The sequence below is a fragment of the Salvelinus fontinalis genome, chromosome 1 (assembly GCF_029448725.1).
Source record: "Salvelinus fontinalis isolate EN_2023a chromosome 1, ASM2944872v1, whole genome shotgun sequence".
In the NCBI taxonomy this organism is placed as follows: domain Eukaryota; kingdom Metazoa; phylum Chordata; class Actinopteri; order Salmoniformes; family Salmonidae; genus Salvelinus; species Salvelinus fontinalis.
The window spans coordinates 64,545,945-64,562,904 of record NC_074665.1 but is presented as its reverse complement, the minus strand read 5'-3'; the positions used below and the strand labels follow the sequence as shown (position 1 = coordinate 64,562,904).

The window sequence follows — 16,960 nt, the reverse complement described above, 5'->3', positions numbered from 1 at the left end:
GTTTCAGTTGGTTACTACTCCATTTTTACACTCTTCAATGTGAGCTAAGCTATATGCAAACCATAAACGGATATATGATGAAAACCGGTCTCCTACCTGTACAGAAACTGCATGCAGACGCTCTGAGGGCTGATACCACATTCAAATTATTCTAGCCTAGGCCTACTTCTTTTTAAATTTCCCATTGAAATAAAGACGTGTTCATTTCATGTAACATAATACAACATTTCAATAGTTGTTACTTGGTAATCTTCTCAACTCTAAATACATGGAAGAGCTTGCGCCCTCTCTCCATGCAGTCACCCATCCCATTATCTCGTGACGTCACATGGAGGAAAAGAAGCGTCCGCCTTGAGTCCTCCAACAAAACAGAAACTGCATCTCACCAAATCCCCCAACAAGCTAAACAGACACGGTAGGCGAGACAGAGAGCGCAGGGCAGAGAGACGAGAGCTGTCACTTCACGAAACAAACCAGTCCTCTTTTGCATAACTCCATGAACAAACAACAAGCAAGGCTCAGCAATCATTCAGGCTACTGTAGAGGTTTTCTTTTTCCTTCTTCAAAGAGACGAATAGACCCCCTTTTGGATCCGTTTACTCTTAAAAACCGTCTATCCAAACAAACACCTGCTTGAGGAGTTCTTTATGCTCGGATGAGCCACTTCACCAAGGGACTATAATTCCTACTTCATGTGAACGAATAGGTGCCGATGATAATAATGCTTCCTAGCCCTGTTATTTCTGCCTCCACCACGCCGTTCTCAGTCAAGGACATACTGAAGCTGGAGCTTCAGCAGCAGTCTCAGCAGCAGCGGCTAGCCTCACACCTTGGGCCGCCCCACGAGTGCTCTCACCCGGTGTCGCAGCAGCACCGCTTCGCCCTCCAGTCGCCCCCGTCTTGTATGCTGGCTGGCAGAGACAGGGACAGTCCCAGCCCCGGGCTCTTGGAGAGAGAGGCGAGGATGTCCTACCTGGGTAGTCTGACCGTGCAGGAGCGGCTGATGGAGACGGGTCTTGCCGGGGAGATATTCACTTCCCCGGGGCTACAGGGACACTCAGCCGACACCAGCCTGGAAGTTGAGCAGGAGGACATAGACACCAGTAAGTCGGTGATTGATTACCAGCATACATGGTATCCTCCATTTGATTTTAAAAGAAAGTATTATATTCTATTATTCTAGCTCTATTATGATTGCAGTATTATAGATTATCAAGCTCATTTATTAAATCCAAGTATATGATAATCCACCCATATATATATATATTTTCTTCTTCTCCATTTAACTAGAGACAACTTCAGTTTAACGATTACAATATTAGCGCCTTTTATAGAAAGCGATATCTTTATTTGATTGGTCATCTACATAGAGGGTTCACCTGTAAATACATAGGTTTGGAGAAGAGAATGCTCCAAACGACAGCATTTTGACAAATTGTGCATGGCTGAATCGCCATATAAAAAAATATGAGCAATCCAACATCCTTCGTTTTCAGAAATAATTTAAAGAGCCATGTTGTTTTTCAGATAAATGTACCTACTGCACTGAAATTAACATTTAGATAACACAGAAATGTTGTTCCACGCAATATATTTCCTTTTTAGAAATTACAAGTAATATTGGGCCAAATGCTTTAATTAGGCCTATACGTTGCATATACCCTAATTATTTAATGCATTTACTCTTTAGGTTGATGTCAGCATTAGTGGGACTTCAAGTGTATTGGGACATTTGTGTTTGAGGGAACTGTACTATGGTAATTTTGTAACCCATTCACAACAAATGTCATTGGGTTTTTGCTAAATGCTTTTGTTCAGTGTGATTTCATTGTAATGTGTGTGGTCAGGTTTCTTAGACAGGGTGACCCGTTGAACGCATGAAGAACCTTTTAGCTAGAATGATAAGGCTGTCGTTCTGTCAATTATAATTCAACAATCTAGCTTTTTAATAACCATTCATGGAAACAGATTCGCAGGAAGTAGGAGTGCTGGGGTGCTGCAGCACCCCCTGAGAAACAGCATTAGATGACAGTGGAAGGCATTAGAGGGAAATTAAAGAAAGGAAACACAATTATGTACGAAGGGGAGGATAGAAAAGAGGCTCACTTTATGAAAGGGGACAGAATTTGGGGATAGTAAAGGTGTGTCAGGATCCGGTAAAAAATGTTCAGACTTCTTTAGTTAGATTTTCACCAAGAGCTTGGAATGTCCCCAAATCAATGTTCTAAGGGCATGGAAAGGGTTCAATAAAATGTTATTGTATAAAAACAGAGCGTATGTTATCTACAAGCCTGTACAAGGCTTATTGGTGAGTTCATAACAAGTGTGAGGTGAAGTGGAACACTAATGGATTTCTAATGAGAAAATAGGATCCCAGTTCATATTTTTCTAAAGTGTCCCACCAACACTGAAAGCCACGCTTTAGCAAAAGTGGGGGTCTGAGGTTGTTTTGGGTTTTTTAGCATCCCCGGAATAATAAATGATCAAGTTGTTTCATCATAAAATTGTAGATAAGACCTTAATTCCTTAAAATAAACATCACCTGAGTATGGGTAGACTGATTTTGATTGTCTACATAGTGTTCTACCAAAAAGTGTCCGACTTTTGCATATATCACCCTATTTAAACCAGGGGTGGGAAAGTGGTGGCACAGGGCCGTTTTGCAGGCCTACAGATAACCCCCCCCCCCCCAAAAAACGGGTGATATTTCAAAATTTGGTTGTGCATCAGCAGTTTTACTCTTGTTATATCAGTCACTGACAGTCACTCAGCCCATGCCAGCTAACATATTTTAGATTGGTAAATTAGTGTATCCAGCTATCATGGTTGAATTACAAACCCGGGGCCCCCATTGATTTTGTTAGCCACTCTCACTCAGATATCAAATTAAAAACTGAAAACATTTATCTCCATCCTAACTACATTTAACCCTAGGCAAAAGGCTAGGGCCGGCTCTGACTACATGTGTGGCGGGTATGGATGTGAGTATGCAGACCCGCGAGCCACTGCCGCTATTCATGATGAGTTCAGATTTCTTGTGGCCCCCACCCCCATCAAAGTTTCCATTAAAATGAATACATATATTTGAAGTAAAACCGGTTTCAAGCCACAGACTACACTAAAACAACAATATTTGAACAACAAATCATAGGAAAGCCTATCTGATTTAATTTTCTCTGATAGGCTAAATTTGTATTTGTGTCATTGATTATAAAAGACTCGAGATTAATTTTGAAAAACATCAGTAGCCTAACTATGGACCTTCAGGATTAGAATAGCTATTTTGTATAGAATGAAAGAATTGACGAATCTGTCGTCAAAAATGACTAAAACCTCTCTCCCCTCTCTTTCTGGAGAATCTTATGGCCTAATAGGAGTGAGGGACTGCGAGGAGTCCACGCAGGTGCACTCGGACTTGGAGAAACCCCCAAAACAGCAAAGGGCCCGGCGGAAACCACGGGTACTCTTTTCCCAGGTGCAGGTGTTCGAGCTCGAGCGACGCTTCAAGCAGCAGCGTTACCTATCCGCCCCGGAGAGGGAACACCTGGCCAACACTCTGAAACTGACCTCCACACAGGTCAAAATATGGTTCCAGAACAGGAGGTATAAGTGTAAACGGCAGCGGCAGGACAAGAACCTAGAGATGGCCGGACATCCACACCATCCTCCCCCGCCTAGGAGAGTGGCAGTCCCGGTGCTGGTGCGTGATGGGAAGCCCTGCCTGGGTGGATCTCAGAACTATAATACATCCTACACTGTTGGAGCGGCCAGCCCCTATAGTTATAATGGCTACCCGGCTTACAATAACCCGGTGTATACTAACACTTACTCATGCACGTACTCTAGCCTGCCTGCTCTAGCGCCCAACACTACTGCTAACGCCTTTATGAATATGGGTCTTGGGAACCTGGGCGTGTCGCAATCTCAGGCCCAAACACCACAGGGAACAGCCTGCCAAGGAACTCTGCAGGGCATTCGGGCCTGGTAGCTGAATGTGTTGATCTTCAGTTGAATAACATTTACTTTGTTGATCAAGAGTTGATGAGTTGATAACTACCCTACAGTATTTTGGGATAAGTAAAAACCTTTATGTGTCCCATGCAGCACAATAAGGATATATCGTTGAAAGTCGTCATATTGAGACACATTTTGTACAAAGAGATTAGATGTTTCATCATCAACGGCAAAAACGTGTTTTTAAAAGTTGGACTATTCCAAAGTCACTGTTGGATATAGATATATACTGTGACAGCATTGTAAACTGCCTAAATCCCCTTGCGCAATTTGGGATAAACTACTGGGTGCTTATCCCTCAGGATGTGAATGGCCTATGCTGGCAAACATTAGCAATGATTATATCTGAGCTCTTTACTTAAAAAATATGACTTTACATGTAGCCTACTACAAATGGCAAAGGGGTCCTTACCAGTGAAAACATTCAACATCATATCAGAACATCCCTAAATAAAAGATCGAAAATGCAAGAGGATTTTTTTTTCTGCAGACTTTTTTTTGTTAATTTGAGATGTATCCTTGTGCACCTGAACAATGCCTGCTGAGTATGTTTTGTTGCTGAGGAAAATAAGCATTTAATGAAAAATAAAGTGAAACATTTTGGTATCAAAATGAAGGCATATGTTGATTATATTTTCAGAGGGAAAATGCAATTGTGGTATCTTTTGCACTCTCCATCGTAGTTTCGAAAATAGTTTCGAATGCGGCTGATGTGTGTGTGTGTGTGTGTGTGTGTGTGTGTGTGTGTGTGTGTGTGTGTGTGTGAGATAATGTGATTTTACACCTTATTGAAACTTTAGGTGTCTGGTCAAGTTCCTTCAATCCCATTTAGAAAAGGTGTGTTGTGTTTCTACATAAACACATAAATATGTGCGCACAAATTTCGGATTTATTCATGGCGTTTTTAAAATGCTTTGATTGACAGTGGTTTTTAAAATGCTTTGATTGACAGTGGTTGAAACCGTAGGCCTAGCATACTTTCTGATACTATATGTTCTGTTGGCCTTTGAGAAGCGCGCTCTGGTTTTGTACACGTTCTCCAGAAGCGCCCCGCACTTCAGGGGTCTCTGTTTTGCATTCAGTTCCCACATTCTTTTTCAGGCCGTCGCTTATGCTGATTATTTGTAATCTAAGGATACAACTAAACTTAAGAAAATATCACCAAAAATACATAACGATTAGAGCAAATGAATTGTCTTCATGTTATGCTATGTTAGGCTATACCAAAAATAAATGTTTGAGATATGGCTCCAGCATACTTTTCGCCATGGAAGGCCGTTTTCCAGCCGTCGCTTTGGAAGAGCTGAAGAGAGAGGCAAATATAGCAGAGTAGGCCAGAAACACAGACAGACACAGACAAGAGCCAGAACTCAGACAGAATGGAAAATGGAGAATTTAGGCTAGAGAGACATTATCCAGACAATGCGCTGTAGTGGTCTGATCGCGCACCCATGGAGGGCCCACAAAGACACTCTAGACCTAGGCTAGCATACTATGCTGAAGTGATCTCTTATTAATGGCCTAGTATAGAGCCCCACAGTGGAGGTATCTTAATACCCATAAAACCTAGCGGTCAAACAGGGAAATGGTTCCTGTCGTTTTTCCACCATTCATTTTCCCCATAGGGGTTTTTAGAAACACTTCTAATAAGGGCTGTGTTTCGTGTAGGCTTACCATGGCATGACGATTTGTTAACCATGTACATCTCTCTCGGACAAGGTGACTTTTATCAACATAGTCGGCTCTATTTACGCTCAGATTTGAAAATGCTAGTTAGTATTAAATTAGAAACTATGTAAGACTACAAATCCCTGCAAGCTCCTGCACATTATTTCTAGCGGACACCTTTGCTAACAGGTATTGTGTCAATTTAAAACTTGATCAAGACAGTTCACAGAATTGTAGATCTAAAGACATTTAGCCAATTTATTCATTACTACATTTAGCTAACATTAGATAGTTAATCCAGAGATTCTTAACTTTGCCTCAATTCGGCAGTCTCGTCCAGATCATCATGGCATTTGTAGTTCTTTATGATAGCCACATTAGCAGCTAATTAGCATTTTTTTTTGGGGGGGGGGGGTAAATACAGGCATATATAAAGAGATTTGCCCTGTTATCAAACTTCCCGTCAGGGTAAGTCTACACGAAACACAGCCCTTATTAAGTGTTTCTAAAAACCCCTTGGGAAAAAAATAAATGCTGGTTTAATGGGTTCACATTCAAAAAGATAAAGCTTACTTCATTATTTAATTTTTTTAATTATTTTCACTGCATCAAGGATAGCCTACACAGACGTTTCGGCTTTACAGCCTTCTTCAGTGTGTAGGTACAATATTCTTTGAATTCAAAACAGCATTTGTAGAGAACAATCGATGAGCAGCAGGTGCTTCTAATTAGGGTTGTCACTCATCTGCAAAACAGGGATGTGGCTTTTTTGGTCTACCTGTACACAAATGAGTCACAAAGAAATACATAATTACAGTATATGGCATGGGAGCGGGCACCAAGGGCAACTCACGAATCAACCATCCCAGGTGTCCGCTCACCTGAATACGTCATATCAATTCATTAGATATCTCACCACAAAGGACATCAAGCACAGCCATTCATACATTTGTGGGGCCAGCTCATAAACAATATGCAAAGTCTGATATGGAGAGTGTTATTGTATAACAGCCTAAATGTGGCTTATAGGAAGGAGGTGAAATCTAATTCTTAATTTAAACCATGTGGAGACAAGCTCTCACAGTTTCACTGCAGAATTAGACGTTCATCCACGTTCTACAAACGTAAAATGTCGAAGTTGCTCCAAACGTCAAATGTCGATGTCCTTTTGTTTCTCCTACTGCTCAATATTATTCCATTCATCCAAATGTCAAATTTCGAAGTCCAAGGTTAAGTTAAGGAACTCGCTCATTGCAAATGGTTAAGGTAAGGGTTAAGGTTTGGGATAGGGTTAAAGCCAAAATTTAAAAAACTGTGTCCACGACTGGGATCGAACACACAACATTCTGATCCAGGGTCATGGGGCTACACATGGGATGACTCCTGTTGCCTCTATTGGCCGGTTTTGAAGGCATTTCCCTCAGGACATCATAGATTATCCTAATTTCGATGTCAGTCTTGAACAATCTGGCTGGTCTAGGAATGGAATGAGTGGGGAGGGGAAAACTGAAAGCTACCTGTTATTAGCAGAGAGGTTTGGAACTCTTTTTCTTATTGGTCTATTAATGAATTTACCGACTGCCAAAACTCCCTCCCACCAAAACAAGCTGACATTTCAGGCGGTCTTTCAAACACCTCTTACACTAAAAAAGGCATTATCATAATTTTCACAATTTCACAGTACTATTCCAACCTCATAGTGTGGAAATATATGACTGCACCAGGCCTTTAACCTGTGAAACTGAAATTAGACTAATTTGCCTTAATTCGATTTGTCATTGGATGAAGGCCTAAACCAATCAGAAACACTGATTACATAGTTGGGTTGCCACTTTTTCCACTACTTTTGCCTTTGAGGAAATGTCACTGTGTTCTAACGGTAACTTCCATCTAACTTCCCACCTATAAAATGTGAAACATCCAACTGGGCACACCCTGGTTGAATCAAGGTTATTTCAACGAAATTACGTTGAACTGACGTGGATAAGACATCGAATTGATGTCTGTGCCCAGTGGGATGGTCTTCCGTCACAGTCCCGAAATAAAGGATAATGTTCAATGGGACGAGAGAGTGGCATAGTTTGGGTTTACAAAGGAGGAATTCATATAACTTTGATCTCCAGGTCTCCATATCACTGCCGCTCATTAGAGACAGCTAACCGTTTTAAACAAACGACCTGCCTCTCTATATAGGCCTACACAGGACTGATCCGATACGAAGACGCCATTAATGGGGATGAATAGAAACGTAAACAGTGTTCGTCTCCAGTGATAGGCCGCTTCCCCTGGCTACTGCACTGCCGGTAGAGGATACCTGTGTCAGGGTAAGTGGCAGAGAGACGCAAAAGTAAATAGAGATGGCGACAGGAGGGCGATGCCTGAGGACGCGGTGTGTGTATGTGTGTCACAGCGTGTGTGCGTGCACGTGTGTGTGTGCGGAGAGAGTAAGTGCCACAGCCGTGATTTCTATCTGTTGCTGTCAAAGATTGCAGCTCATCCAAAAGGCGCACGGCGTTAACAGAGTTCCCTAAAACGGTCTCCCAGGGTTACAAAGAACAAAGGCCAAATATAGAGTAGACATATAGACAGCTATAGGCCTAGCGGAGGAAGTTAAATATTGATAGCCCACCTTACTCTCTCATCCTGGTCTACCCGAGCAGCAGCAGCTGTCAGCGGGGTTGGGGAATGACAAAGATGTGCTCCGGATCCCCGGACGGAAAGAGGAGAGGCATATATAAACATATCTAGGCTGTTAATGGCATTATATAGGCCTATGTAGGCTATATGTTTGCAATATCTATGCTTCTGAGTAAATGTGAATCATACCGTATTTTAGGAGATTGTGATGATGCTGAAAAAAGTAATTTGTCATTATGCATATAAGCCTACAACAGCTAGCCTACAAAGATCCTGTAATATAGGCTACCATGAATACCTGTAGGTTTGCTTAACAGAATTTCCATGACTTCTTCTCCAGACATGTTTTGACACCTCAGGGCTGTGTGTTCTCTGTAGTCAGAGCAGAGAGAAAGAGAGACCTCTCTGTTTAGTCAGGGGACGAAAACAAAACACAACCAAGGAGCAAGAACACTCACCTGTCATCACATCATCACATCATCTCATAAATGAAAGGTAGGCTCGGAAGTTGCACAATATGGACAGAGAGGGAGGTGTGTGTGCGTGCGTGCGGAGGAGGACTGCGAGTTGCTGCGCATAAAGGTAATGTGTGTACTTAGGTAGACTATTTTAAATGAGGTTATTGAGCTTTTTTTTTTTTTTAAAGCTCTATTGCGTGAAAAGGCACTCAAGACTAGGCTAATGACAGAAAAATCCAATCACCCAAAAATATATACAACTGAAAATGTAGGACAAAAAAATCCCAAGAAAGTAAGAACAATGGAATGTCTCAATAAACGCATTATCAAACATGAAACATTATTAAAATAATGTGTAGTGACGTCTTATGTAAACAGTTTCCAACAATTATTGTATATAGAGGATATATAGGAAACCCTAATTATGTCATCATGACACATTTTCATTTAAGATCCTGATTGCAGGGTTGTCTCGATCATATTCAGATTATTATTGTTCTATTGTGAAGATGTTCTATTGTTCTATTGCTCTGTGTTGGAACCACTCGTCTAGGCGCAGGGCCGTATTTCCATACTCTCTCAAACCCATGTTATGACTGAGCCATTTTACTGAGTGTGGTAATCATTACTACCACAGGGCGGCACTACTTACTCATTAACTAACTAACATTGACAGCAAGTTAAATGAAGGTGAGCGGATTACGTCAAGAATGTAGGCTATTATATTCCAGGGCAATGATCCTCTGAGTCTTCCCTTTTCCAAATCAGTTTGCCATGGTTGCCAGAAGAGCTGCTGGAAGATGGATGATGGTGTTCATTCTGTTGCTGAAATGTTCAAGCTTCTAAATCACCTGTCAAACCCATTCCAAGGAGGGCCGAGTGTCTGCGGGTTTTTACTCCACCCTTGTACTTGATTGATTAATTAAGGTCACCAATTAGTAAGGAACGCCCCTCGCCTGATTGTCTAGGTCTTAATTGAAACGAAAAAACGAAAACCCGCAGATGGCGTTGAGGAGTACACCACATCAGTCACTGGCTTCATCAATAAGTGCATCGATGACGTCGTCCCCACTGTGACCATACGTACATACCCCAACCAGAAACCATGGATTACAGGCAACATCTGCACTGAGCTAAAGGGTAGAGCTGCCGCTTTCAAGGAGCGGGACTCTAATCCCGGATGACTGTACTCCCTGTTCACTCATGACTGCACGGCCAGGCACGACTCCAACACCATCATTAAATTTGCCGATGACACAACAGTGGCAACCGACAACAACGAGACAGCTTATAGGGAGGAGGTCAGAGACCTGGCCGTGTGGTGCCAGGACAACAACCTCTCCATCAATGTGATCAAGACAGAGGAGATGATTGTGGACTACAGGTTGAGAGCTTCAAGTACCTTGGTGTCTACATCCCCAACAAACTAACATGGTTCAAGCACACCATGAATGTCGTGAAGCGGACACGACAAAACTTATTCCCCCTCAGGAGACTGAAAAGATTTGGCATGGGTCCTCAGATCCTCAAAAGGTTCTACAGCTGCACCATCAAGAGCATCCTGACTGGTTGCATCACTGCCTGGTATGGCAACTGCTCGGCCTCCGACCGCAAGGCACTAAGAGGGAAGTACGAACGGCCCAGTACATCACTGGGGCCAAGCTTCCTGCCATCCAGGACCTCTATACCAGGCGGGGTCAGAGGAAGGCCCTAAAAATTGTCAAAGACTCCAGCCATCCTAGTCATAGACTGTTCTCTCTGCTACTACATGGCAAACAGCTTCTACCCGCAAGCCATAAGACTCTGGAACATCTAGTCATATGGCTACCCAGACTATTTGCATTGCCCCCCCCCCCCCCCCCCCCCCTCTCCACACCACTGCCACTCTCTGTTGTCATCTATAGATAGTCACTTTAGTTAACTCTGCCTACATGTACACACTATCTCAACTAACCGGTGCCCCCGCACATTGACTCTGTACCGGCACCACTCTGTATATATTTTTATTTTTTACTGCTGCTCTTTAATTACTTGATACTTTTATCTCTTATTCTTATCCCTATTTTTTTAAACTGCACTGTTGGTTAGGGGCTCATAAGTAAGCATTTCACTGTAAAGTCTAAAACTGTTGTATTTGGTGCATGTGACTAATAGAATTTGATTTCATATGATTATAAGAAATCCCGCTATGCCCTCCGACGAACCATCAAACAGGCAAAGCATCAATACAGGACTAAGATTGAATCGTACTATACTGGCTCCGGCGCTTGTCGGATGTGGCAGGGCTTACAAACTATTACGGACTGCAAAGGGAAACACAGCCGCGAGCTGCCCAGTGACACGAGACTACCAGACGAGCTAAATGACTTGTATGCTCGCTTCGAGGCAAGCAATATTGAAGCATGTATGAGAGTATCAGCTGTTCAGGACGACTGTGTGATCACGCTTTCCATACCTTTAAACAGGTCAGCATTCACAAGGCCGCAGGGCCAGATGGATTACCAGGACGTGTACTCCGAGCATGCACTGACCAACTGGCAAGTGTCTTCACTGACATTTTCAACTTGTCCCTGACCGAGTCTGTAATACCAACATATTTCAAGCAGACCACCATAGTCCCTGTGCCCAAGAACACCAAGGTAACCTGCCTAACTGACTACAGACCCGTAGCCCTCATGTCTGTAGCCATGAAGTGCTTTGAAAGGCTGGTCATGGCTCAAATCAACATCATTATCCCAGAAACCCTAGACCCACTCCAATTTGCATACCGCCGCAACAGATCCACAGATGATGCGATCTCTATTGCACTCCACACTGCCCTTTCCCATCTGGACAAAAGGAACACCTGTGTGCTTTTCATTGACTACAGCTCAGCGTTCAACACCATAGTGCCCTCAAAGCTCATCACTAAGCTAAGGACCCTGGTACTAAACACCTCCCTCTGCAATTGGATCCTGGACTTCCTGACGGGCTGCCCCCAGGTGATAAGGGTAGGGAGCAACACATCTACTACGCTGATCCTCAACACAGGGGCCCCTCAGGGGTGTGTGCTCAGTCCCCTCCTGTACTCCCTGTTCACTCATGACTATATGGCCAAGCACAACTCCAACACCATCATTAAGTTTGCCGATGACACAACAGTGGTAGGCCTGATCACCGACGATGAGACAGCCTATAGGGAGGAGGTCAGAGACCTGGCAGTGTGGTGCCAGAATAACAACCTCTCCCTCGAAGTGATCAAGATAAAGGAGATGATTGTGGACTACAGGAAAAGGAAGACCGAGCACACCCCCATTCTCATCGACGGGGCTGTAATGGAGCAGGTTGAGAGCTTCAAGTTCCTTGATGTCCACATCACCAACGAACTATCATGGTCCAAACACACCAAGACAGTCGTGAAGAGGGCATGACAACACCTATTCTCCCTCAGGAGACTGAAAAGATTTGGCATGGGTCCTCAGATCCTCAAAAGTTTCTACAGCTGCACCATCGAGAGCATCCTGACTGGTTGCATCACCGGCTGGTATGGAAACTCCTCGGCCTCCAACCGCAAGGTACTACAGAGGGTAGTGTGTATGGCCCAGTACATCACTGGCATCCAGGACCTCTATACCAGGCAGTGTCAGAGGAAGACCCTAAAAATTGCCAATAACTCCAGCCACCCTAGTCATAGACTGTTCTCCCTGCTTCCGCACGGCAAGTGGTACAGGAGTGCCAAGTTTAAATCCGAAAAGCTTCTTAACCCCTTCCACCCCCAAGCCATAAGACTCCTGAACAGCTAATCAAATGGCTACCCAGACTATTTGGATTGTCACATTTTTACGCTGATACTACTCTCTGTTTATTATCTATGCATAGTCACTTTACCTCTACCTACATGTACATATTACCTGTGTCCTCGCACATTGACTCTGTATTGGTATCCCTCGCTACTGTTATTTTATTGTTGCTCTTTAAGTATTAGTTTTTTTGTTGTTGTTGAGTAAATACGTTCTTAACAATTATTTTTCTTAAAACTGCATTGTTGGTTAAGGGCTTGTAAGTAAGCATTTCACGGTACCTGTTGTATTCCGCGGTACCTGTTGTATTCCGCGCATATGACAAATAAAATGTGTTTTGATTTTATTTGAAACTCGGCACTTCTTGGAATGAGTTTGACACCCCTGTTCAAAATCAATGGCAGTCACTCTACAATGCACCTTCACATTTCTCTAAAATCGCAAGCTAATTGAGGTGCTCATTGGTTTCTCCATTCCTTTCTTCACTTAACCATAACTAAGCTATGTTGTTGTTAGGCCTACTATCTGTAAACAATCTGCAGACAAAGTCTTCTTAATACAGTTATACGTAGCAAGGTCCTCTGATAACAAAAGTTATTAAGGCTTAAATGTTCTGCCCATCCCTTCTGCAAATACAGGCAATGCCACACCTGCGAAAACCACGAGGGTAATCAGGCTTCACTCACTTTACAAACACTGACCTACAGTATATAGGTCAACTACATTTACCTGACATATGATCTGTTATGTACACAAGTAAACTTTAAATAGTACTTTGATTGAACAGTCATTTCGCTGAAAGTTTTGCAGCGTTTGATCCATGGGACATGCATAGCCTACTGTTTAGGCCATTTTAGGCATTATTTTAGCTTCAAATCCACATCAAGGCAAAAGCACAGGAAAGGTGATTAGGACTATAAAAAATGTAATCCTGAGAAGAATAGAAAACACATGAAAGTAACTTTTTATACTAGTTACAACCAAATGGACAGAGGGGCGCAGCACACATTTGTGGACAAAAATTATAAACAAAATACTATATGCCAGCTCCCTGTTTAATTGTCAACCTCTTTACTAAATTTAATGTAGGCTAATATTGAAATGCATAGGCCTATGCAATTCCTATAGTGTGGATAGCCTATTAGGCCTGAGGCGGTGAGGCTATAGCGCACGACGGTCTCCACATCCGTTGTTATTGATCCTTCATAACACATTCAAACCAGATAAGAGTAGGCTACACAAATACAATGTTCTTAGATCTTGCAGAGCTCCGCGAGCCAATAGCCCTTCACAGATTGCCCTCAACAAAATCACCCCAACTGTGGTCAAACTGAAACATACGTTTAAAAGGTCTGAATTTGTGCTACCTCCATCCCCCATAGTCCATAACACTTATACAATCACTGCAGGCTTTTCCTCCTTGTCTTCAAATTACGCAAGTTTATCCAATTTATCTCTCCGTCCTCAAATAAATCAAGCGCTTGAGGGATAGAAATACAGGGCAAGGCGGTCTGGGGCGGGGATAAGTAGGTCAGACAGCCAATCAGCGCAGGCTTCAATGGCAGTAGTGAGTTGTAGTGCAGACATGACATCTAATGACACCTCGGCTGTTGATTAGACCAGAGGCTGTTTCACCGCAATTAAATCATCTCGGGAGAAGATCGAGAGAGAAGAGCAACGGACAACCCAATCAATACCTGTAGTTTAGTTTAGACTTATGAGGGTCTCTGGATGGGGGTCGCAAGACTTTAGAGAGCGGGCTGAGAGAGTAGCCTAACAAAACTTCGGTTGTGATAAAAAATTGGTTTTGCGTAAATGTTATCATGGCGCTGGGCTGCTCCTCTTTCTCCATCAAGGACATCCTCACCCGCGGACGTGACGCACGAGACAACATTCCAACTTCACGGGATCTGACAGAACTCTGCACGTTAAAGCTGGCCTCCATCAACCAGGACCGGCAAACCGAGAGCAGGGATGGGAGCTTGAGGGGTCCCGGTTCATCCACTTCGGATTGCAGTGACGAGCACAACGGGGATGAGATGGAGATGAAACACATCCGCCAAGGAAGTATTAGTTCCTCTCCTGGTTTGGAAGACATCAGGAACCCTACGTCCGAGTTCGGTAGTGAAGAGTCCACTGGGGAGGAGGCGGAACACATGGCATGCAAAAAAGGTACTTCGCCCTCTGACTGTCTATAATATTATTTATATCGACCATGAATCTAAATGCAATTATAAACTGGGTGGTTCAAGCCATGAATGCAGATTGGCTGAAAGCCGTATTCCACGGGTGTGACAAAACATTACTTTTTACTGTGCCAATTATGTTGGTAAGCAGTTTATAATAGCAATAAGTCACCTCGGGAGTTTGTGGTATATGGCCAATATATATAGGCCTAAGAGTACAATTATAACCCTACTTACTGGCTTTGAACTTGTAGCCCAATTTATTGAGTAATAAACATAAATGTAAGTACTTGAGGTCATCTTCACTTGAAGGACATTTTGTGTAAACACGCTGTGTCCTGGAGAGATATAGACTGGCTACGTTGTTGCTATTTGAAAAATAAAGAGGTCGCCTGTTTGCCAAATAACCACAAGAGCTTTTATTTACTCTTTCCTCCAATACAGACCTAAACAACAAACAACCCAGTCTGGATCATGACAAACGGAGGGAGGAAGAGGAGAATGAGAGGGAGAGTAGTTACACCACCGTGGGCCAATCCATATCTGGTAACAAGAAGCGCTCCCGTGCGGCCTTCACCCACGCGCAGGTATACGAGCTAGAGCGTCGGTTTAACTTGCAGCGCTACCTGTCCGGTCCCGAACGGGCGAACTTGGCGGGCGCCCTGAAGCTCACGGAAACCCAGGTGAAAATCTGGTTCCAGAACCGGAGATATAAGACCAAACGGCGGCAGATGGCGGCCGAACTTGCCGCTTGTAGCTCCTCGACACCAGCCACACTGGCTAAGAAAGTGGCGGTGAAGATCCTGGTTCGAGACGATCAGAGACAGTACCGAGGGGACGAGCTGCATAGTCCGCCTGCTCTGCCACTCTATCTGGCCTACCAATATGGATACAACCCCTACATGTACTGCTTCCAGCCATGAATCTCTAGCAATGCGCTTTATGGGAGGATGCATTGACACAATGGTGTAGCTACAATTCCTCATGACATTCATTCACTTTTTGGACTTACTAAAAGATGAAAAAGACACTGGATAACCAGACGACATTTCTACATGCGTCTATGTGTAGCCAAATACTTTCTTTATTCTCTATTGGAGCGCGAGGTCATTTCAAAGCACAGGGAGCTTTTTGATACTGTATACGTGCAAGGCAAATGGGCCTATAGACATTACACTGACAACATTGATGGATACAGCTAAATGTAGTAGCCTAGATAACAATATTGGAATTATTACGCAGGAATGTGCATCGAGTTTAATTGTATAGCCAACTAATAACTAAATAAAGCTTAAAAACTAGTTGGGAGTCATCATTATCCTAATGTCATTGTTTACACACACACACAAAGTTGATAACTCATAAAACAGGAAAGGGGTACATTCAACGGTGTCTTTCGCATTTAACACAACCCCTCTGAACCAGAGAGGTGCGGGGAGCTGCCATAATCGACATCATCGACGCCCGGGGAACAGTGGGTTAACTGCCTTGCTCAGGGGTAGAAGGACAGATTTTTACCTTGTCAGCTCAGGGATTCGATCAAGCAACCTTTCGTTACTGGCCCAACGATATAACCACTAGGCTACATGAGGAATAGAGGTTCATTTAGGATTATGAAACAATGTGGGCTAATATCAAGTGCTAAATCGAAATAAACTAAATTTACATTTCTAACATTTCATACACTTTTGATAGACTTTTCTATCTAAGCTTTGAACTTAATAGGTCTAATAACTTTTCACATTAGTCGATCTCATATATGCAATAGATTCGTTAAAACATTGATACAACACAAATACAATTGAAATACTTAGGTAAACTAAGGATTTTTTTCTCTCCAAATTAAGCCAACATCCATCTTCATGAAATGATTAAATTCGTAAGAGGAAAAAACAAATATATGCATTTCAAAATCTTGTGGGATTTTTTCCAAACATTCTTAAGGGTTGATAACGAATTGCATCATGACAGACACAATATAAGTACCAATAATCTCTGCATTGTTTCTGCATTTAGCTGCCTGTTAGAAGTTGAACCCATAATATGTGGACAGAAAACTTACACAACACGACGATGCAAAAGACGTTGCACCAATGAGGACGCGTTTGAACATGGTTATTATTAGCCCATGGTCGACATCTTGAAGACTACAAGTAACTCACTTGAATCACCGGCATTCTACAATGTAAAAATGCTATGTTTAAAAACAACCCAATTT

At 42.9% G+C, this 16,960-nt stretch overlaps 2 protein-coding genes across 2 annotated transcripts; both read left to right on the top strand.

Moving 5' to 3' along the window:
* Positions 1–438: 438 nt before the first annotated feature.
* Positions 439–4,552, top strand: LOC129859767 (homeobox protein Nkx-2.5-like). The gene is made up of 2 exons (XM_055929873.1): positions 439–1,103; positions 3,357–4,552. The coding sequence occupies exons 1-2, from the start codon at positions 713–715 to the stop codon at positions 3,986–3,988; spliced, it is 1,023 nt and encodes a 340-aa protein (XP_055785848.1). The 5' UTR covers positions 439–712; the 3' UTR covers positions 3,989–4,552.
* Positions 4,553–14,152: 9,600 nt separating this feature from the next.
* On the top strand, positions 14,153–16,043 carry LOC129859746 (homeobox protein zampogna-like). Its single transcript, XM_055929861.1, has 2 exons — positions 14,153–14,728; positions 15,187–16,043. The coding sequence occupies exons 1-2, from the start codon at positions 14,380–14,382 to the stop codon at positions 15,663–15,665; spliced, it is 828 nt and encodes a 275-aa protein (XP_055785836.1). The 5' UTR covers positions 14,153–14,379; the 3' UTR covers positions 15,666–16,043.
* Positions 16,044–16,960: the final 917 nt, after the last annotated feature.

Bases quoted from the DNA above. Each gene is read 5' to 3' on its own strand.
- LOC129859767 (XM_055929873.1), top strand. From the start codon at position 713: ATGATAATAATGCTTCCTAGCCCTGTTATTTCTGCCTCCACCACGCCG. The intron at 1,104-3,356 runs GTAAGTCGGTGA...CTCTTTCTGGAG, and splicing joins GCAGGAGGACATAGACACCA to AATCTTATGGCCTAATAGGA.
- LOC129859746 (XM_055929861.1), top strand. From the start codon at position 14,380: ATGGCGCTGGGCTGCTCCTCTTTCTCCATCAAGGACATCCTCACCCGC. The intron at 14,729-15,186 runs GTACTTCGCCCT...CCTCCAATACAG, and splicing joins ACACATGGCATGCAAAAAAG to ACCTAAACAACAAACAACCC.